General features: G+C 36.2%; 1 protein-coding gene across 4 annotated transcripts in view; it reads right to left on the bottom strand.

Annotated features, from left to right (window-relative positions):
• Positions 1 to 194: 194 nt before the first annotated feature.
• The window catches only part of LOC107749128 (voltage-gated potassium channel subunit beta-1-like), a 40,691-nt gene continuing 17,820 nt past the window's right edge, over positions 195 to 23,065 (bottom strand). For 3 of the 4 annotated variants that reach the window (XM_016564220.1, XM_016564221.1, XM_016564222.1), the window contains 12 exons: positions 20,392 to 20,429; positions 17,331 to 17,410; positions 16,368 to 16,412; positions 16,210 to 16,254; positions 15,994 to 16,037; positions 12,118 to 12,204; positions 4,135 to 4,220; positions 3,582 to 3,702; positions 3,395 to 3,489; positions 2,556 to 2,676; positions 1,714 to 1,802; positions 195 to 1,240 (listed from right to left, as the gene is read on the bottom strand). In XM_016564220.1, the coding sequence (XP_016419706.1) occupies positions 1,151 to 1,240; positions 1,714 to 1,802; positions 2,556 to 2,676; positions 3,395 to 3,489; positions 3,582 to 3,702; positions 4,135 to 4,220; positions 12,118 to 12,204; positions 15,994 to 16,037; positions 16,210 to 16,254; positions 16,368 to 16,412; positions 17,331 to 17,410; positions 20,392 to 20,429 (941 nt within the window). In that variant the 3' untranslated portion in view covers positions 195 to 1,150. Of the gene's footprint in view, positions 1,241 to 1,713; positions 1,803 to 2,555; positions 2,677 to 3,394; positions 3,490 to 3,581; positions 3,703 to 4,134; positions 4,221 to 12,117; positions 12,205 to 15,993; positions 16,038 to 16,209; positions 16,255 to 16,367; positions 16,413 to 17,330; positions 17,411 to 17,516; positions 18,386 to 20,391; positions 20,430 to 23,065 lie in introns of those variants that run through there. The other variant, XM_016564223.1, reaches the window with a different exon arrangement.

The following is a 23,065-nucleotide window of genomic DNA, read 5'->3' as shown; positions in this document are numbered from 1 at the left end:
TGACCTAGTTTTTTCCCCGTTCAGTCATGGCCTAGTTTTTCTACTTTTTTTTTTTTTAATTAGTTATGTTTCGTTTTTCTTTTTTTAACTGTAGCCCACACTTTTTAGGTTATTTTGTTTCCAGGCAACTTTTTGTAGCATGTTCTTCAACCAGCAAAATAACTTCAAATGGTTAAAAACATTTATATGTAACAAATCACCACAAACTGGAGATGCACATTTTTATTTTAATGTTAAAAGCACTGCACAATGCATTAATTAACAGCTTCATCATTTTCAAGTCTGTAAACATTCTGACCCCATTTGTCATGGACATGAACTAGTTGCTTTTAGCAGTTGTGCATTTCTGTCACTCTCGGGACTCAAGTATGTACTGCTTAGCAGTTCGAAAGTTGCCAAATACAGCAGCAAGCATTTAAATCTTTAACCAGTGTAACTTCAACACTGGATAAGCCTTTGAACAAACTAAGTTTCTTTTATAATGTACATTTAAAACAATAGAGAAGTAAGAAATTGTTGAACGGACTTGACACAAATTGCAGGGTTTACAAAGGAAACATACACAAGCAGTCATTTAAAGATGTTAAACTTTTTGGAGAACATTTAAACACAATAACAGCCCACATTGCTGTTGATGGCTTTTTAATTCAACACATTTTTACCAATGTACACAGTTCAACTCTACATGCTGCTCTGCCATACATCACAGTTCTTAGTTTGTACATTCTCAGAATGATATGCAGTGCGTTTCCTTACTTTATTTTTTTATAGACCATAATCAGGGCCATTCATAAGGGCCGGTCATTCGTCCCTGTTCAGAATGGATGTCCGGAGGTCAAGGGTCAAGACCATGTTCACTTTGGCACATATGGGTTATGACGGCTGAATACAGAACCCCACAGACGAGGGAGTCCAGGAGCTTTTGTGCTTGTCTCCACAGAGATCTTAATGCGAGGTTGAGCTCAGGTATAGGTCGAACAGAAGCATGCATAACACTTTAGCATTTCTACTGTAACAGTAACAATGGCTCTCAGCAAGAGAAGTTGACACAGACACACAATGGTGGGAATCGCACACTGTGGACACCCGCCGACACAAGAGGGCTGGCACGGGATCCTGAGTCTCAAGGCTTACAGGTTCACAGAAAGGCCTAGTGATGGTAGTCCTTCTTACTGTGGGGACGGTTACCCAGGATTTTGTCGATGTCTGAGGCCACGTTAGCGGTGATCTTTGGAAGAACCTGTCAGCGAGAATGTAGATCTAATTACTAAAACACATGGGATGAATTCAAATAAGAATTATCATGATTTTTAATTGTTTTAGCTTATTTTAATGCTTGTTCTAAAAATATAAATATTTTTAAGTCATCTTGAAGCCTCCTTAGAAGTTTTCTGAGGCCCCCTAGTGGGCCCCTGGTTGAGAAAGTGCTAGTCCAACCATTTCGTCAAGCTAGAAACTACGCAAAACCAGCTTTATCTGTAGCTGGTTTAGTTGGATCTCTTATCAGTGTGTGAAATTTTGCCTTGGCACATAAAAATAACATCAAGCAATATCCTGTTTTTGATGTTTTAAATGTAAATTAACCCTGTGAGATTCAGAAGATAGGTGTTAAGAGATAAAAGCACAGAGCTGTAGCAGGCCACCAGAGTTTGTGGGATGGCAGTGATTCCACAGTGTGCGAGTGTGTTTGAGATGTTTTGATAAATCTCTTGCCTGTATCGCCCCCAGGTTCTCAGTGAGCTGTGCAGGGTTGGAGGTCCCCAGGAGAACAGAACTCACTCCTTCATTACGGAGGCACCAGGCTACAGAGGAACACAGAAAATAGATTCATGAGGAATCTGTCATTTAGTCCTACATGTATGAAAGTTTCAAGTCAGTGAATCACGGGAATCTCAAATGAGCTAGTGGGATTCTGAACAGGTGCTGCAGCCAAATGCTACTGTTTATACAGGAGTTTTTTTTAACAGTACAGTTTTTTTTTGTTGTTCATCAAACTGTTTACATTGAAAAAAATACACATAAAATTAATTAAAAACAATGTTTACAAACAAATCTGTTTTTCATAAGATGTAGTATTATTATTATTAATAATAATAAATAAAACAAAATTTTAATAATGATTGACTATTTAAAAAATACACAATAAATCAAATTAATTAAAAACATAATATGAACAATTTTGTAAAGAAAACATGTATTATTATTATTATTAATAAACAAAAATAAAACTACATTAATAAATAAAACAAAATAAAAATAATACATTTTAATAAAGAATCATTTTTGAATAGAATATTACCCCACCACATTTATAAAAACATTTATAAAAGCCAAATTTGTTTTTCATTAAGTAAGTAATTGTATGTCATTTTTTCAACCCTCGGATTTGGTGACTTTAAAGCCCTGTGGATTAATGTCAAGGTTTGTTTCTCAGTCAGCAAATGTGCATAAAAGCAGAAATTCAGTATTTTACTGACAGAACAGTTGAGTCACTATGGCAGTGATAATATGTGGCACTTTGTTACAGTTTAAGTGAAAAAGTTATTTTGACCTACCGATGGCAAGTTGTGGCAGGGTACAGCTGAGCCTCTCAGCTATGTGGGTCAATTCCTTAAGCTTGGCCTGCTGCTTTCTGCCATCCTCACTCAGAATCTTCTCCTTCAGCCACTGGTATGACTGCAGAGAGAGAAAGAGAGAGAGTGAGACAAACACAGCAAACCTGCCCTGCCCCTGACAGACCTGCCACCCTCATCACAGTATACCTGAAGGTGTAATTTATGAACTATATGAGCTCCTCAATCACTTCATTCAGTGTCAGACTGTCCTATTTAACTCAGCGTTGTTCTTCTGTTGAGTATAGCTGTTTTTTTTTTTTACAGAAATCTGGCACCATTTCAGTTGGATCAATTTCAGTTTAATCGACAGATATCCATCCTTATGTCTTGAGGAAATTATGTGTCTGTCATGACAGACACTATTAAAGGAACAGTTCACCCAAAAATGAACAGATAAGCATTACATCACTTGTTCATCAATGGATGCTCTGCAGTGAATGGGTGCCGTCAGAATGAGAGTCCAAACAGCTGATTGGCCAGAAGCAACTATTTAAATTTAAAATGCTTTGATGGATGTGTTTCTTACAAACACTGAGCTTTTCGCTTCACAAGATGTTATGTGGTGGACTGGAGTTTTCTGGATTACTTGTTGATTATTGTTATGTTAATGTTGGCACCCATTCATAGCAGAGGATCCATTGGTGAGCAAGTGATATAATGCTAAATTTCCCCAAATCTATTCTAATGACGAAATCAACTCATCTACATCTTGGATGGCCTGAGGGTGAGTACATTTTCACCACATTTTCATTTTTGCCTGAACTACTCCTTTAAAGTACCTTCAAAGAGGCCCTGGAGGATTCTGGGATGACGTTGTCATATTTCCCTGTGATGATGCCACAGGCTAGAGGAGACCAGGAAACCACTCCAACACCTGCGGTGCACGACTGTGTTTTTAAGCTGTTTCAGTGATCGTATTTTAATTATGTGTGTTCATGTGTATATACAATATGTGTTTGTTTTTACCAATCTTATGGTAAAGCTCTGGCAACTGCATTTCCACTTTATCCCTCTGGAATAAATGATATTCGGCCTGTTCACACACAGGAGGAATCAGATTAAACTGCCTCGCTACAGAATACGCCTCCTACAGGGGGAGAAAGATATGACAAAAATGAAAAAAGAATGATATTAATATAGTTCATGAATAAAGATAAAAAACACACATTGAGTATTTTTGTGTTGTTGCCCATTAAATATATCTAAACATCCTTAAAACTTTTAATTTTTAAGGATAATTTAATAAAATTTTCTTAACCCACTAGCAACAATGAAAATAAGAATATTTTTAAATAATTTAATAATATACTAAAATATTGATAAAATCTCTATATAAAAGCCCTAAAATCTAATGCAATTTTGTCTAGTGTTTAGATACTGGAAAACAAGACAAGAAAATACAGATGGAAATACAGTAAATATGTCAAAATATCCCTTTCATTTGAAAAAACAAAATAACAAAACAACAAAAGGAAGCATTAAGGAAAAGTGCACAGAAGTGTTTCCTCTCTATACTCACCATGATCTCCATCGCTGACCAGCGTGATGTGCCCCAGTACATGGACATGCCATGGTTAATGATATGCGTCATGGCTCTCACTATCTCTAAAACACAAAACACACATGTACAGACAAAAATATCAGCCAAGCTTCTGGATTAGTTTGCTTTTAGATCCATTGAGAAATTACAGAGAAATCATTTGTGTCTGGTCACCATTAGATGGCGCTGTTTACGTCCTCTCCTTGCGCTGTGTTGCCATGTCTGCTTTTTTTTATTACTTATAGTATAATTTACACAGCTGTCCAGCACATGGTAAAGGATATAAGAAAAAAGGTCAACACGTTATTAAAGTAATTCAGCAGTGTTACAGAGATAACCTATCTTATTTACAAGAAAGGGGCCCTGAATTGTAAAAATCATATTTTACCCAAATGCTAGAATAAACCAGATTAAATTAAGCAATGAAAAAGACAAACATATTTAGCCAATTTAGCCATGTTTTGGGGAGGTTTATTTTGAGATTGTGTCGTCAGAACAGGTTGCATGTTTTTTTCCTGTGAGATCTGGCAACACTGACAGAGTTGCACAAAGGATAAATGCTAATAATGCAAAAGAACGGAAGCTATTTCACAGCCGTCTGAATTAAAGGTAGGGTATGTGATTTTTCAAAAACACTTTAGAAAACTGATTCGGGCCGAAAGATAGAGATGATGGATAAAAAACAAAAGAGGAAAACGTCTGCGGAACGATAAGGCAAGAAGTAGGACCCGTGTAAATATCGGATCAGCTTTCCAGCGCTGGAGAGAACTCAAGGAGCGGAGGCCTGCGATCAGACTCCGAGGTTGCTTTGTTTTTTCTCAATAGGTGAGTAACACCGTGTCTACAACAGCTAAAGTCTGCCTACACTGGACACGATCAAACGACCGTTGAAAACCATTTGAAATGTGTCAGCACGTCATAAATAGAACCCGGCAGCAGTTTTCTGTCGGGGATTTGTTGCGCCGCGCCGCTCGTAGACATGGTGTAACATTGGTTTTGCTTTGTTTCACAGAACTAATCGTTGCCTGGGTTGCGTACGTATATGTGGGGAGGAGCTATCAAAATAGGGGCAAGACCCTTTTGGGGTAGGGGCGTGTTTGTTTTGGTGATTTCAAATATCAACATTGGCTACCAGAAATCACTTACTCTGCCTTTAACAGGATTAAAGATGAGAAGCACTTCTGTAAGTCAAACCGACACAACAGCTCTATATCTCACTAAGCAAGTACAAGGTACAATCATTTGAAACTTCTCTGTATTGTATATTCAAGCGTAGAAGCACAATTTTATTCATCCCAAAGCATTCCAGACATACTAATGAATGAAAATATTTGACCATTATTTACACATTATTTGTTGTAAGATTTGTTCTTAATTCATTAAAAAGTTTAATGAATAATTCATAATTTAATTATTATTTTAGCATCATATACTACTTACAATTCACAACCATCCTGTAACCTGGAGAATAGTCCAGTGCAAATTGCTATCAGTGCTATTTTCGGGGCTGTGTTTGCACCATTATCTGATTTGCATAATTCCTTAACTGAGTGCTAACGTGCAAATAGGCAATGGCAGGAATCCTCACCCGAGAATCACAAATGGGTATCAAGGCCTTGTTAACTCAACTTTACCCTTAAGAAAATGCTCTCATCTCATAATCCAACTGGTGAGTAGATCCATTTTGCTCAATGAGTTATAATAAGGATAATGGCCCACACGACAGAGTTTAAGAGGGGATGGTTAAATTGAATGTTAACTCACAGAGGAAGGACATTTGTGTTTTTATCATCCAGTTGAATTTAACAAAGCGGAATTTAACTATCCATCTGTGTTTCGACCATCACCCTTTTTTATAACTTCCTTCTAAAACCAAGAATGAATCAATTTAAAAAAAAAAACATTTTTAGTGGGGTTGACAGTTTGCATGCCAATAAACCCAGCTGTGAGTGTTATATTTTTAATGCAACCTGGTCTTAGTATTTGATGTTCATAATATATTACAATTTGTACATTTTGTTAAACGCTGAAACATTTACATCAACAATGAAAATGTATTTACGTTTTAGAAGCTTAAAAAAAGTTACAAAATGTATAATGTTTTGCATTAATAAATTACTCAAACTAAACATGAATTACTTTAAATATATAAATAACAAAAATGATAAATTATACTACAATTTAACTATAAATGATAAATAACTAAAAACAAATTAATTAATTAAATACATTTGCATAAATTGTACAATTACATATGAATTAAATGATGACAGAATTTACTTTCATTTCAACATTTTGAAGTTAGGTAAAATTATGTAATCAAACCGAACAGAATGAAAAAGTTAATCATGTCAGAATGATGTCAAATTAGGTAAATGTGAAAAATATGATGGCTTGGAACATGTTTGAACTAAATGTATTCATAATATTTGTACACCCCATGTTTTTCATACATAAAATGCTGACATTTTACTACTTTAATAATGTACATTTCAGTGTCCATGCAAACATATGAATATATATACAGTACACTTTATTCAGTAAGGATGCATTAAATTAATCAAAAATGTATATGTAACATGTAACATTTATAATGTTACAAAATATTTCTATTTCAAATAATGTTCTACTGAACTTTCTATTTATCAAAGAGAAAATTGTCATGGTTATGCCAAAATATTAAGCAGCACAACTGTTTTCAATATGATATCAAATCAGCATATTAGAATGATTTCATGAGGATCATGTGACACTGAAAACTGGAGTAATGATGCTGAAAATTCAGCTTGCCATCACAGGAATAAAGTACATTTTAAAATATATTAAAACAGAAAACAGTTATTTTTATTATTTCACAATATCATCTTTTTGATCAAGTAAATGCAGCCTAAATGAGTATAAGAGACTTTTTTTTTTCTTCAAAACAATTAAAAAATCTAACCAACCCCAAACCTTTGAACAGTAATGTATGGGTGCTAGAACCATACATTGTGGACAAAACACCTATGATTATCAATGAGACCATGCATAATGCGAACTGACAACAGTGTTTGTGTCCTCATACGCTTGTATACGATGTTGGTATATATGTTTGACAGAGTGCTTCTCTGCAGCCAATGGGAACACCATCTGTTCTGACATCCTCGAGGCATTACTGTTCTGCGTCATTATCTGCAGAGAACTTTACTGCTGTTCTGCGTTCAGTTCAGTACCAGAGCAGCGAGTACCAGATCCACTCGAAAACGCCTACATCATGAGCTCATAACGCTGCTTTATTGCTTCATCATTCAGATTTTCACATGTGAAGAGATGCTTTTCTCCGTCTCATCAGTGCTTTGACTCCAGGTGCTTTACTCTGGCCATTACTCGCTATGATCTGGGCTTTGTTGTGTGTCCACTGACTCTGCGTTTCATCTTCACTACACATGCCACCAGTGAGTGATGTCTGTGGGACGCTCTTCATCTGACAGCGGTGTCGCAGGGCTGCTCTAGTCTCATCAAATGGCACGCCTGAGGACCAAGTCCCTTCCCTGACTGTCTGATACATATTGCACAAAAAATGGAAAGCACTTACTCGGTCGGGCAGGCTCTAATCTGATTGGCTGGCACCTTCTGGGAGTAAAGACATGTAGTGTTTTTTTTTTCAGTCCGCCTACAAACAAAATTGTGTTTACAAGATACTAGTGTTGATATAACAATCACTTTTGAGGATAAAATAACTACTGGATTTGCTAAAGTTTTGGTTTGCAAATGATGACAGAATTTTCATTATTAGGTGAACTACTCCTTTAATTTACACCAGTCTGTTTTTGTGAAATTTCAGAAATCCCAGCGCCTTAATGGCACATTAAAACAAAACTGTGGTCAGTTACATGTTATGTCAGTCAGGTCTTTCCTGTTTAAATGGGCAGGTCATAGTTCAATGCAGACCAAACCATCTGTGAAACCAAGGCTATGGCTCAATGTATGAACATGAGAAACAAAAGAACTTCTACAAAAGAAAAAGGCAAGAGAAGGTGAAAGGAGATTAAAAAAAGAACAGAAGAGTAGAAAACAGCAGCCAAAACTACCTCAGTACATAACGAAAATGAAAGCCCACACCCACTCTCTCATTACGAACTCTGTACGAATGAAGAGAAATGTGAGTGTGTGGGTGAGAATGGAGGAGAAAAAACCAAGTGAACGTCAGCTAAGCACAACAATACATCTGCTCAAGAAAAGAGAGAGCGAGACAAAAACACAGGAAGCCAGAGGCACATGTCAGTGTGAACAAAAATGAATGGTTCTTCAGCAAACCATCGTATAGTTTCTTCTCACGAGAGACTGAGGACTCCAGCTCAGCTCTGATGGAACATCTGAACAGCAGAACCCTGAAGTATTAATCTAATGTAATGTGGATGTGGGGTTTCTGCAGCGCGTAGGCTGCAGCGTGCGAGTGCAGATGCGTCATGCCCACGTGTCCCCTCTGATTCTTGAGTGGATTTTGATTGCAACTGCCCCAAAAAATATTTGTATCTTTGATACATCAAGTTGAATTATTGCTATAGAAAACAAACAAAAAATGTAGGATAAAAAAAAACAAAAAAACGTCCATTCACATTCAGTATTTGGTCAGTCCTGCAGTTGCAGTCCTTCAAGCTCAATCGCAACTTTGCTTGGTTTATTTTAAGAAACTGTATTTGTTCAGGTTTAAAGCACATATAAACTACCATTCAAAAGTTAGGTAAAATTTTTTACAATTATTTTTTTAAAAGAAGTCTCTTATGCTCACCAAGGCTTTGATTAAAAAATATAGCAAAAACAGCAATATTGTGAAATATTATATTAACTATCTTATATTTTAATATATTTTCAAATGTAATTTATTCCTCTGATGCAAAGCTGAATTTTCAGCATCATTACTCCAGTCTTCAGTGTCATATGATCCTTCAGAAATCATTCTAATATGCTGATTGGCTGCTCAAGAAACATACTGATGTTAATAATAATGTAAATTTTTTTCTTTGATGAATAAAAAGTTCAAAAGAACAAGATTACACTGTAGACAAGATACAGACAAGTGCGTGCTCTAAACAGCAGCAGAATTATGCCTAAGCATTACCCATGATGCTTAGCAAACTCAGTCAACTTTAGAAAGCATCCTGGTACCACCACAATACTTCTTAGTAAGGTATTAGTCATTCTGTGCTGCATGTAGGTTTGTCATATGATAGCTTGATTTGATTTGTGTGTGTGGGAACAGAGAGACAGTGTGCTGTATGATTTTGATTTGTGGCTTTAATATCTCTACTATAGACTGATGTGGACGATTCGAACACAAATAGGTCATTTGAGGTTTGGGGAAACAGCCAGTAGGTGCTTAGTCTACTCTACAATATCAGATAAACACTAATAAACACAGATATGTGTTTGGTGTTTATTAAAACGCCAACAAATATTTCAGGCCATGAGGGCATTATAGAGCAAAGCTGTATTCATTAAATTATGAACGTGACCTAAAAGGGATCTGTTTGTAAGTTCTTCAATACAAGTTATGCTCTATCGACAGCATCCATGGCATACTTTCAATTACCATAGAATATAATTACAGTATTTCCCTCAGTTTGTAAAAAGTGAACAAAATCACATTTACACTAATGCACTGAAAATGAAAGGCTATAGGGTACTGCACTGCACCAAAACAATATAATCTTTATAACTATGTCTGTGCAAAATTCTAGCCACATATTATATAAACTACTTCTTAAACTATTTCTACTGTTATAAAGATTTCATCTTAATTTTAGGTCAAATAAATATCAGCAACTACACTAATTGCATTTTTTTTCTCAGTTTGGGTCTTTGAATAAAACTGAGGTATTTTTTTCCTTAAAGACCATATACAGTAGATATTGGGACCAGCATCGCATTGATGGTCTAATGTCTATCTCACAAAGCTCAGCGACAACATGGCAAACACATTAACAAGTCTCCAGGGAGGCCATGGGTAGTGAAATTTGTTCTCAGTTCAGTTCCAAAATGTTATTTTATTAAAATACCCTACTATCATTATCTTCCCACGAGGATTTAACTGTACGTGCCAAGAACACATTGCACATCAATTTGGATTAAAATCATTCCAGCCTCGATGGAAGAACGATGATTAAACGTTTTACTTTGTTAGATCTTCTGCATTCCCCCACCGCGGCTTTAAAGCTCCGATTTGTATGGAGAGTCCTCTTGAGATTATCCTCACACTGTAGGAAGTCTATGCATTACTTTTCTGGCTTGTAACCCTGATGTTAAATGTGTTTACGTGTTGATAAGACTCGCTCATACAGGCAGGAAAAATCCTAACTTAGTCCAATGGAAGAAATCAGGTGCGTTTGGGTTTACTAACAAATTTGTCCCCAAAAGAGAGCTAAATCTAATGAAACCTCTCTTTGGGACATTTGGGGATGAAATAAAATACTATGCTCCACATAAAAACAATATAAGTGGTATCTCCTCATTTAGATACATGTATGCATGTAGTATTAGATTGTGTGTGTGTGTGTATAAGTGTGAGAGAGAAAGGTCTGGAGTTTGAAGACACAGCAGGCAAAGAGCAGCTTAAAAATACACTATGCACCCCATGGGCAAGTCTCTAATCCCCCTCAGAGAGAGAGAGAGAGAGAGAGAGTCAAATAGAGAGAAAGACAGATATGGTGACGGACAGAGTGTATAAGAAGTAGACTTCCTGAACGCTGCAGTGCTACAGAAATCGAAAGGGATTGAGAGAGAGGTTAGACTGGGATTTTGAAAAACAGCCTCCTGAGATGTATGGAAATAGCACCCTACATCCTGTTTTACACATACACACAGTAACACACACACACACAGACAGACTAGGGCCAGAGACATAATTTAGACCAAGTATGCAAAAAGAGACTTTTGCCAAGGCCTTAAGCACAGGGTCATGCACTAAACATACACTACCGTTCCATTACGCATTAACTCTGGCCCTCGAAGTCCACTTTCCTGCTGAGTTTTGCTCCAACACACCTGAACAAGCTAATCAAGGTCTTCAGGATCACTAGAAAGTTACAGGCAGGTGAGTTTAATCAAGGTTGGAGCTATTCTGCAGGAACCTGGACCTTGAGGGCCAGAGTTGAGAATCCCTGCATTAAATAGATCAAAAGTGACAGTAAAGACATTTATAATGTCACAAAAAAAACTATTTCAAATAAATGCTTTTCTTTTTCTTCAAAGATTCAACGATTTTGAATTCTTCAAAGATTCCTGAAAATATCCTGTAGTATGAATTCCACACAAACATTAAGGAGCACAACTGTTTTCAACATTGATAATAATAAGAAATGTCTCTTGAGCAGCAAATCAACATATTAGAAATGATTTCTGTATGTGACATTGAAGACTAAAGTAATGACTACAGAATATTCAGCTTGAGCATGACAAGAGTAAATTACACTTTAAAATATATTCAAATATATATATATATTTACAATATTACTGTTTTTACTGTGTTTTTATCAAATAAATGGTGAGCATAACCACTACTTTCAAAAAGCATTTCAAATAAAATCGAACCGAACCCAAACTTTTGAACTGTAGTGTACTTAAACTGTGTTCAAGCATTGCTTGGGTGCTAACAAACTTTAGACCTTTAGGGGGCACTAGAGTTTCCTTCAAAACCCTGCCACTATACTGGATGTTTTTATTCAGATTTGGCTAGATTAAAAAAAAAAGAATTCTCTTCAAACTGTTGCACTGCTATTACAGTAAAGAGAAAACTTGCTGACAGTTTATACTAATGCTATAGCTGCTCTTGCAACAGTTCTATAAACGCAATGCATACAGTACTTGCATTGATTTACGAATTTCCTCGAACACATTTCAGAATGCAATGATGCACATATCCGAGCTTGCAAAGCTAGAAGCATCAGTGTAGTGACTTTTGCTTTGGGCCCAAGCCTCACCTACCCTCCATTGGTGTGTTGCTGTCGGGGCGATTGGCAAAAACCACGTCCACATACTCCAACTGTAACCTCTGCAAAGAACCTCTCAGACCTACAGAGAGAGAAAGCATAAGAAAGTAGAAAGTTTTCATGTTTTTTGTATTCAGAGTGGATGAGTGCATGAGTTGTATGGACCACATTTTTGATACTTTCATGCTGCTTTTTTTTCATTTTTGGAGCTCAAACAGTCTCAGTTTCTATTCATTTTCATTCAAAGAGCAGTTTAAACATTCTGCTTAATGCAATATTTTGTGTTCTGTGAAGAAGAAAAAAAGGTTCGAAGCAACATAAGGGCAAGTAAATGAAACAGGATTCTATGAAACAGGAAAGATTAAAAATGATGACACAAACTCCTGTGGTTGCCTAAGGACCTACATTCATTCTGAGCTGCTATCTGACAGCCAGAAGTGTGAAAAGAGATGGAAGGATGAGAGGAGAGAGGAAACTCAGAGAGAGCAAAAATAGGATCAGGTGAGCAGTTGAGAGAGGATTAGGAAAGTACAGCTTTGCAGACACCAGAGGAGATGAAGAAGAACAAGATGAGGAAGCAGAATGATTCAGTCTGACTGTCACATCATTGTCCCATTCAGAAACAGAGAGAGAGAGACAGAGAACACAACTGAGGCACAGATCGTAACATACATTATGCACTGTAAGCAATATGTTTATTTGTGTTTATTGGGTATATCAATGACCGTATCAATATCATCCAATATTAGCTTTTTTTTAAATGATCAAGAATATTCTGATTAGGGTGATACTGGAAGTAAATAAAATCAAACGCTTGTTTCAAACTTGGAGAAATTCAAAACTGGTGCTACTTCTACTATGAACACAAAAAAAATATAACATCGGGCATTATATTAGTTACCAGGCCATAAAAATTGTTCATATTTATTGGTATAAAACAGTGAACACAAAAGTTCACGGACAATAATGCACATTACAGTTCAAACTTTGGGGGTGGTAAGATTTTCTGTGAATGTTAAAGTGCCCCTATTATGGGTTATGAAAAGTTCATATTTTGGTTTTGGAAGTCCTCAACAACAGGCTGACATGCATGCAAGGTCAAAAAACACTTTCATTGTCTTATAATATGCACTTATTTTTACCTTACTTGCTCAACGACTCCCAAACGATTCGCTCAACGATTCATTTTTCCAAACCCCTCCTTTGCGTGACTCTAATCTGCGGTGATTTGTCCGATTGGTCGATTTTATTTCCATATCATTATGCCTGTAATGCCTGATAAAGCAGCGTTTGTGAGCTCAGTGCTGCTTTGTGTACAGCCATTACCGGGAAACAGCTATTTTTATGGTTCCAAAAGCAGCACCTAGTGGCAAAGAATGAATTTGCATTTTCAAGTTTTCCCGGGTCTGCGCGCGCAACAAGTGGGCGGCAATATGCTAATGTTTCATGTTGACGTCAACATGAAACAGCTTGGGATTTGTTTTAAAAATGACTCGTTTCAATTATTCAGAGTCGACTCTTTCATTTGAGAGCATTTTCAGATTTAAAACTTTGCAGGATGTTTTCATTCACTTAGAGCTGTGTTACACACTTCATGAAAGCTCATTTTCAAAAATCCATAATAGGGGCACTTTAAGGTGAGTCTCTTATGATCAAGGCTGCATTTATTTTATCAAAAAATACAGTAAAATGTTATTAAAATAAAAAAAAATTGTAATCCCTAATTGATGTTAAAATGTAATTTATTCCTGTGATGTAAAGATGAATTTTCATCAGCCAGTCTTCAGTGTCACATGATCCTTCAGAAATCATCCTACAGTATATGATTTGATGCTCAAGAAACATTTGTTATTATTATTATTTGTGGAAATCATGATATGTTCTTCGATGACAGCATTTATTTGAAATCATTTTTAACATTATATATGTCTTTACTGTCACTTTTGATCAATTTAATGCATCCTTGCTGAATAAAAGTATTAATTCCTTTAAAATGTTATATCAGTTGTTTTCCATTAGGAACCTCACAAACATCTATTCTGTGAAATGTTTTGCATGAAAAGTGCTTGTGATGTTTTTCCTTTTAAATAAATTCCATTTGGTTTGACATTTTGTTGTTTAATGCAATGGCATTCAAACTTTTTCTGAGTGCTGCTTAGGTGTCCAATTTCTTTTTGGGGTCTCTCCACCTCTAAACACCCCAAACACATTTATTCTTCATTCCGTTTAAGATTTTCTTTCAAATAATGCACATACTGTACGGTAGCTCACTTATTTCAAAAAACAGTATTTAAGTACTGTGAAAATAATGGACTGGCAAAACTTTACAGTCATGCCAATAAATCTTGGCTGAGAGAGAAAGACAGAGAAAAAGAGAGAGAGAGAGAGCAAACACCAGGTGTGTTGAAACAAAGTTGTCAGATAGCATTCAGGTGATCAGATGCTGGCGTGATTACTCTGCCATACTGAAATTAATCTGACAGATAAACCCCACGCTCGTCCTTTCACAAAAACACTGTAATCCAGCCAATCTCAGACTCATTGATCGGCCCCGTGCTCACGGAGCACGCCCTCGCATGGCTCTAATCAGTCAGAATTTTCTTGGTTTGTGGAGGAGATATTCTTAGCAGGGAGCTTTTTTAAAAGTACATAGAGGATAAACAGACGTTTCTTTCTAGCCCACAAACAATTTCAAACAAACACAAGCTATAGCAAGGAGGGGAGAGAGACACGAGCCAGGAAGGAAAACTACACACAAGCTGGAGTGATAAAAATAACTTGGAGAACAGGGGGGAGGGAAGGAGGGATGAGCGCAGTATGCGAATAATTCAATTAGTTTCATGAAATACAAACAGTGAATTTTCTCAATCTGAAAGTGATACAGAAATGACATTAGAGATATTAAACTCTCTTGAAATCAGTGGCTCACCTCCATCTCATACAGTAATAGAGCAGATATAATTCAGAATATCATTACATGTAGACTTCCACTCTTGATTAAGCACACAAATAAAGCTTATGATTTCAAACACTTCACATAATTCATGCAGTCAATTATCAGAATACGTAAATATGCCATTTTAATTATGCATTAGGCTGTTAAAGCAATCTGAATTCAGTGATGGATGTCTTTTAGCATACTTTGTTGTCAGGAACATTTAGTACTATTGCCAATAATCATAAGCTCTTTTGTAAAAAAAGAGATTGTAACAATGGGTACTAAAATAGTTCAATCAAAATTAAATTACAAAATAAATGAAAACCCTTGGCAGCTAAATTTGTATGTAATTAAAATAATCTTTTTTTTTTTTTATTGTTAATTTTTTAATATTCATCAGCTTTTTAGTCTTGTTTCCAATAGAAATATCTAAACATATTTAAAACAAAATAAATGTAGATGCAAAATTTGACAACGGGTTAAGACAAATGAACTCAAAAATGAATGAATGAATACGTTAGTAAGGAAGTGGGTAAGTAAATAAATTTAACAAGATAATGTTTTTATTTATGCTTTATTATGCTTTTAATGTAAATGTCTCTTGTTTTAATGATGTTTAGATATTTTTACTGGAAAACAAGACAACAAACCTACAGACTAAATGGTTTCTGTATCTATATACATACTGTATTTGGTTTGAATAATCGTTTATCAAAAAGGACTTCGACTTAGAGAGAGAATCTCACACTGTTTAAGAATGAATGCTGGTGTGGGTGCTGAGCTTTTATTAGGAACAAGGCCACACACAGTCTACTGCAGTGAAAGAGAAAGAAAAATCAATAAAGGAGGAGAGAACTAGAAAGAAAAGAAGAAAAAAGTTTCAGGTCAATTACAAACGACAGGGGAATTAGAAGAAAGAAGAAAAATATCTACCTTCAATAATGTGCTTCCTAGAGAGCCCACGCTCTGTCTCTGCCCTAAAGAAATAGAAAGAAAGAAAGAAAGAAAGAAAGAAAGCTTTACATAAGCAGACTAAATCTAAAAGCCTAAATCTCAAGGAGTTAATGAGAGTAGTTATTGATAGAATGAATAGACAGATAGACAGGCAGACAAAAAGAAAGAAAGAAAGACAGACAGACAGACACTCACTTTCCTCCCCAGTACAGTTTAGTGGTGATGACCAGACTTGATCTCCTGTACACACACAGACAGATTATGGACTTTGTGTGAAAGCAGTGGCCTTTTAAATTTCTCAGCCAATGAAATTGATTATTAAAATTATAATGTGAAAGAACTAAGATAAATACCTCCAACACTTTTTCTTGATAATGTTTCCTAGGATTATTTCAGCCCTGTGAAGAAGAAAGACACATTTTATGTGCTTTTTAAGATTTTATTTCTGGATTTGTAGAGAATTTTTCCATGGCACTGCGAGGTGAATTCACTATAGAGCCACTATAGCACTGCACTATGCATATATTTAAACTTTATCTTTAAAGTTACTGTCATTTTTTCAGGGTAAACACTCCTCCTTTGTATGCATAAGTTTCATTATAGAAATCGCCAGATTCACAAACGTCAGCGCTATTTGCCTGACACAGTTAACGTTGAGCTATGGTTACTGTCCACAGAAAACTGGAGGAAATTTAAAGCTTATTTAAAACGAATGTTAGTGTACTTCTATAGTGATCATGACAGCAGTAATTCATCAAACGATGCTCAAAGAATGGAGAAAAGCATCACAACCAGGCACATATCCAGACTTCTGGCATTTTAAAGGTGCCTTATGACAGTGGTGGAGTGATGATGTACAGTCCCAGAAAAATATGATCACTCTAGTCTGTTGCCCCATGTGCTAACTAACACTCAGAAACGGGCCTGCAAGCCTAGAAACTGATCAATGCAAATTGCATTTAGCACTAAATTTGTGGCCGTTTGCACCTCAACCTGAATGCATAATTCCTTTAGAGAATTTGGTGCAAAAGTAATGCAGACAATGTGTGCAAAAACGATGCTATCAGTGGGTGCGATTTAATTATAGTGAATTCCCTTCTGTTTCTTCTAACAGGTTTAGATGAATCAGGTTGGCAAGTTTGGATCTGAAGTTTACAGGATGGACTGTAATCCAGGATTATTTGTGCTCTTACACACTGGCTGAATTCCAAATTTGCACACTATCCATTCAATAGGTTCTAGTATGCAAGATAGTATGCAAGTGTCTAGATGGATTTAGCCACTCAGTTTTGCTTTAAGTCAAAGGTCAAACTCACTTCCCAGCTGAATAGACCTCTGCAGTGTCAAAGAGGTTGACCCCGTTTTCATAGGCTATAGTCATCAGCTGCTCTGCCACCTACAAAACACACACACACACACACACATCAATATCAAGCACTCGGCTGTCAGTCAGCATTGCAGAGAGCTCAGAAGTGTGTGTAAACGGATAATTGAGTGCTCACCTTTGTGAAAACAATGCTGCTTAAATCCACTTCACATGATTCACTGCCATGTGAAGCACTTTTATAACCTTCATGTCCATAACATTTAATTTGTCCAAACTGAATGCAGGGTTGAGCTGAATTTGTACTTTTTAGACATATTGTTTTGAACCTCTGCAGAATATTTTTGTCACATTTATTCATATGGACAGTGCAGTTAGGATAGGAAGCGATGCAGAGAGAAGGACATAACAGGATCAGAAAATGCATGTTATTCGAAAGAAAAACAGTTTATCTTTGTAATCTTTCATCAAAATGCAATAGCTTTCTCTGCCCGTGAAACGATTTTCTTTTCGGTTGATTTCACAGAGCGCTGACTGTTATTTTTCAACCCCTCCCCTCCAACCATTTGGCTCCATCCTGGTATTTAATGCCTGCTTGTCACTATGTATATAGGAATACAGCATGTCTCCTAGCATTGCATGGAGTTAATAGCATCTGACGGTGATTTCATTCTTTACACCTCACATTGTTTGTCACATGATGCAGAAAAAATTAATACATGGCTTTATGGACAGATTTTCAGGCAGATGTACTGAGTATAATGGCATTCATGCACATAATAAGTTAACACAAGATTATTATTATGCGTGGATGCTTTGTAAATGCATCCTTTAAAAATTGTGCTCATCATTTTATATATAGTAACAGCTAGTCATGACGTAGGATGAGATAAATTAAACTGCACTGCAGTATCACAACTGTTTTCAAGATTTAAAAGCACAAGCTGTTAAATTACTGAGACACATGAGTCTTCATTACCCATATGAAATAGCCTTAAAACGCAGCCTTAAGGACGGTTCATACAGAATGCTTTTTGAATTGACACTGTGCTGCTTTTCTATTGTTTTTGTAAATGTGCACTGATGGACATGTTTGACTATACTGCTCGTGTCTTATATGTTAGTGACATGTCGCACATGACAGCATTCTAAAAATACAATGCTCAAGTTAAAATAAGTGCATGGTTCGCGGCGTCTCATTTTTGCATTCCACTGTGCTACTTTTCCATGGGTTTTCTATGTAAATATGTGCACCGCTCTCAGCACCTTACGGAAAACACTGCGTTCTAAAAATTCCAAAAAATGCAACTTTTAAAACATGTCAGACCTAATTTATGAAAGGTGTATGCACACAGATTTGAGTTTAGAGTGTGTTTACGCTAAAATCTATCTTTGACGTGGAAAAGTGCTTAGCTTCATGTCATGGTCTAAACAGATGTAGACACTTTTCTTTGTGGCATAGAGTCAGTATTGCAGGTATGTGGAAATTTATAAGCAATTCTGGCACTTGCCATTCTCAAGTAAAGGATTTGGACGTTGACTGGTACTCTTTTATATGCTAAAGACATTAGTTAGGCAGTGTTAACCAGGTGGAGATCTGAAGCTATCTGAGATCTGAGATCTACATACAATTTCAAGGTAATTTGCGATTTACAAATTTCACATCTGGAAGAGAGGCATACACATTTTTTTTTGCGTGTCCGTTTCGGTTGCTGAATCACACGTGCACACAGTGTTGGGGAGGTTACTTAAATGTAATAGGTTACAGATTATAAGTTACCCTATTTGAAATGTAATAAGTAGTGTAACTATTTCAATTACTGTATTAACTGTTTTTTTTTTTCATTCCACTGTGCTACATTTCCATTGTTTGTCTACTATGTTAACAAGTTTGACACACATCTTTGATCGATGTACTTTTGCAGTGTCTTACTAAGGACACAGTGTCTAAAAAATATTGCTGAAGTTAAAAGAAGTTCAACGTGTCTCAGGACCTCGCATTTATTCCATTCAGTTGCCCTACATCTCACGTGCTTGCATTCGACTGCACTACTTTTCCATTGTTTTTCTATGTAAACATGCACTCTTGCACAAGACACAGTGTTCTGTGTGGCACACAACTTTTAAAAACATGTCTTGAGACCTTGTGCTGCTCCGAGCGCATTGATCAAAGATGATCCATCTAGTGCATATTTAAAAAAGCAGCGTAGTGGAACACTAAAATGTGTTTTGTGTGAATGGCTCCTTACTAGGTTTGGGAACGGAGCATCTGTTTTTCTAGTGTAACTGCTGCAAAGGTACAATGATCTTCATGTCAGAGTTTGATCTTCTGTTGACAGAACAATTGGTGGCTAAAACCTCTGCAATCTCTACAATCCATCAGTCTCTCTCTCTCTAGCTCTCTTTGATGGAGAACTGTCAGCATGAGTGACAGTGATCCGTTCTGTCAGTGTAGTTGTATATTGGCAGACCGATGAGGAAAAACCGTCTGTTCAGCTGCTGATGAGATGACTTATGACATGTGGAGAAGGGGACCGAACGGGGACGTCCACATCTCGCATAATTTGATTGGACAAGAGGGATGATTGGACAATAGAGGAGACTCCGCCTCTGGGGAAAGACAGGCTTGTCGTGGAAGTTGCTGCTGCGGGGACTTTTATGATGTAAAAAGCGCTAGTGTTTATGTGCATTTGCTCTGGGTGAGTGTCAGAAAGGGGCACTGGCAGAATGATGTTATTGTTTGAATAATGAGGAAGACCACTGCATGATGTGTCTACGAGCCTTCCTCTCTGCCAAGACTGTCAACACTGAACATGCTTATCTCGACTAAATCTGCCCAATTTGTGATAATGGCTAGAGTGGATTTAGAAATGAGAATAATGGTTAAAAACATAAAAAAACGGATGATTTAACACCTTATTATATTATATTACAAAATTATTTATAATGAGTAAATAGATTGTTTACCCTCTAGATTAATTGTTGTTGAAAATATCTACGATATGAGTTAAGTTCATTTTCTGGTTATGAATATACAAATTTTCAATACTCACCTCATCTGAAATCTGTCCCCCAAATGTCACCCACGTGCCTAAGAGAGAGAAAGAAATCGAAAGAAAGAGAGGAAGTGTGAGTCAGAGGTTAGTTTATTCCAAGTAGTGCGTGATTTATTTGCTCTGGTGACTGTCACAGAAAAAGAAACAGATTAGAACAAAACACAAACCTGATTCTGAATGTTTTATAGCAATAATACCAGTTAAAGAAGAATTTAAAAAAATAAGGTCAGTGACATTTCCAGAAACTTAATTGTTGTTCAGTGGACTTGGCGTCTACATGTCACTCACATTTTGATATAAGCAAATTAATATTTCCCTGTTAATTTCATTCAATATGATACAACATTGCTTGGGACATGATGTGTTTCTTTGTTTTTTGTTTTTTATTATGAAAAGCACTGGATAAATGTATGTATTTTAATCATCTTATTAAAGAACAAGAATTATGATTTTTTTTCTTTTTTTTTTCTTTATAGGTTAATTTGCTCTTAATCAAAATAACCAAAACAGTCAAACTAATTTTGGAACTTTTTCCTGCATTTTTTATATTGTTAATTATTATTACAATTTAAAATAAATATTTTCTATTTTAATATGTTTTAAAATGTTATTCATTTGGTGCACAGGAAATATTTCTTTATTATTATCAATGTTGAAACGGTTGCTGCTTAATATTTTTGTGAAACGCATTATCATTTTTTTTTCAGGATTCTTTAATGAATAAACATTTCAAAAGAACAGCATTTATTCATAACAGATATGTTTTTAATGTCACTTCTGGTCAATTGAATGCATCCTTGCTGAATAAAAGTATTAATTTCTTATATGTATGTTAATATGGAATTTGCTTTTTGATACAGAAAATTTAAAACATACTTCAGTAATTCAGTTCAACATGCAAAGAAAGAGACAAAAATGAGGTTGATTCTTGGTAAAAACTGTCCCAGGTTTTCCTGAGGACTCTGTTATTCTTGGCCTGACTCACACTGCCTGCAGTCTAAAGCACCCATGATTCATTGCTGTCAGGGTAAGACTCTGCAGTCACTGTCACAATCACCTACTATCACCCTAAAACTCACCCCGGCTGCGGGTTGAGCATCTCTCCAGCACACACTTGTGTCCTGGGCTTCAAAATTATGGGATCTGTTGGCATCCCATGAGACGCCCGACTGTGGGTGAGGGAACCTGTCGGGGGTGATCAGCTGTTCCCATGGCGATCAAGCGCTTATGGGTTGTAGGATAAATGAGGAAATAGTGTGGGCGTTTGCAAGTGTTACATTCCCTTGGTGACACCTGTGCAGCGATAAGGAACATTTGGCGCGTTTCTTAAGTTTTGTACATGACGTAAGAGTCCTCATGCTGCCAGATAACTTAATGCGTACAGCTACTGTGAGCAACGATGAGCACCAGGGTCTTCAGCAGCTCAACAACTGAGAGAAACAAGGGAATAACAGGCTCTTTCTGCCTAATCCTGGATCTCCCTATGTATTAGAGCTGATTGACAAAAATGTACATGTAGAAATTGGCATGTTCTTTACTTAAACAACCTGATTTTATACTTTTATTAGCTAAAATATTTAACCTGTTAACTGAACTTTTTTTCATTTAAAATAATTATTTTACAAAATATCTTGGAATCGAAAATTGCTATAAAATCAAAGCCATATGTCTAACTATGTTATGTTCCAAATTTGAAGTTGATATCACAAAAATTCAAACTTCCTGTGAGATTCTGTTTAGACGCTATACCAAAAAAGCCATTTACCTGTCGCAAATTTATATATTAATCTTTTGTCACAGTATTACTTCCATTACAAATATGGAATATTGAGACTCAGACCTTTTCAATTATATGAGTTTTGTCAAGATTTGATTATAAAATATTGTAGTAAATTTTGTAATATTACACTTGACACCAGGGGGAGGAGCCTGCTAAAAGGCTTTAAAGTACCATTTCCATGGTAAAAATGACCCATTTTAAAACAGTTTTCACAGGATGAATTTGGAGTGTTTAAGATTACGAATGATATCTAATTTAGGATGAGTCCTAAAACATGTGAAAAAAAAGTGGGACGCCAGTGGGAAATTTTTATAGGTTTACTGTGCCACCATCAGTCTTAAAGCAAGCACCACTGACTTACATGAACATGAACATACATTTATACATGCACATATGCACACACAATCCCATACAAAAAAAAAAGACTGCTGCTTTGGTGATTTCCACTGAAAGCTGTCCTCATGTATTCAGTGAAGTGCATGTCTGAAGCGCTGAAATCTTATCAGCCTGCAGTGCTCTTGTGTTTGAACAAGTGGCTAATGTTTGCGATGTCTGAGCTGGAGCAATGACCTTTGACGTCCCAGGAAAATAACAGCTACAAGCACTGAAGGGTGAGTTGCGGCAATTTCGCACAGTATTTCAGCATCAAAACCTGAGTCTTGATCATAACCAGGCGCGAAATTAAGCTACTAATTGGTTAGTTTTATTCACAAAACGAGTTAAAAGCACAACTTTTGTAAGCATGTTTGCTCTATTTGCTGATTTGCGTACTCGATTAATTGTATGCTAAAATAATTCAGAAAGCACATGCAAATAAATAACATTAAAATCTATTTCATTCTGAAGAACCATGTGACACTGAAGACTGGATTAATGATGCTGAAAATTCAG

The sequence above is a fragment of the Sinocyclocheilus rhinocerous genome, unplaced genomic scaffold, assembly GCF_001515625.1.
Source record: "Sinocyclocheilus rhinocerous isolate Xijiao unplaced genomic scaffold, SAMN03320098_v1.1 scaffold919, whole genome shotgun sequence".
Classification (NCBI taxonomy): domain Eukaryota; kingdom Metazoa; phylum Chordata; class Actinopteri; order Cypriniformes; family Cyprinidae; genus Sinocyclocheilus; species Sinocyclocheilus rhinocerous.
The sequence above is the reverse complement of the archived record's forward strand: the minus strand, read 5'-3'. Positions and strand labels throughout refer to the sequence as shown.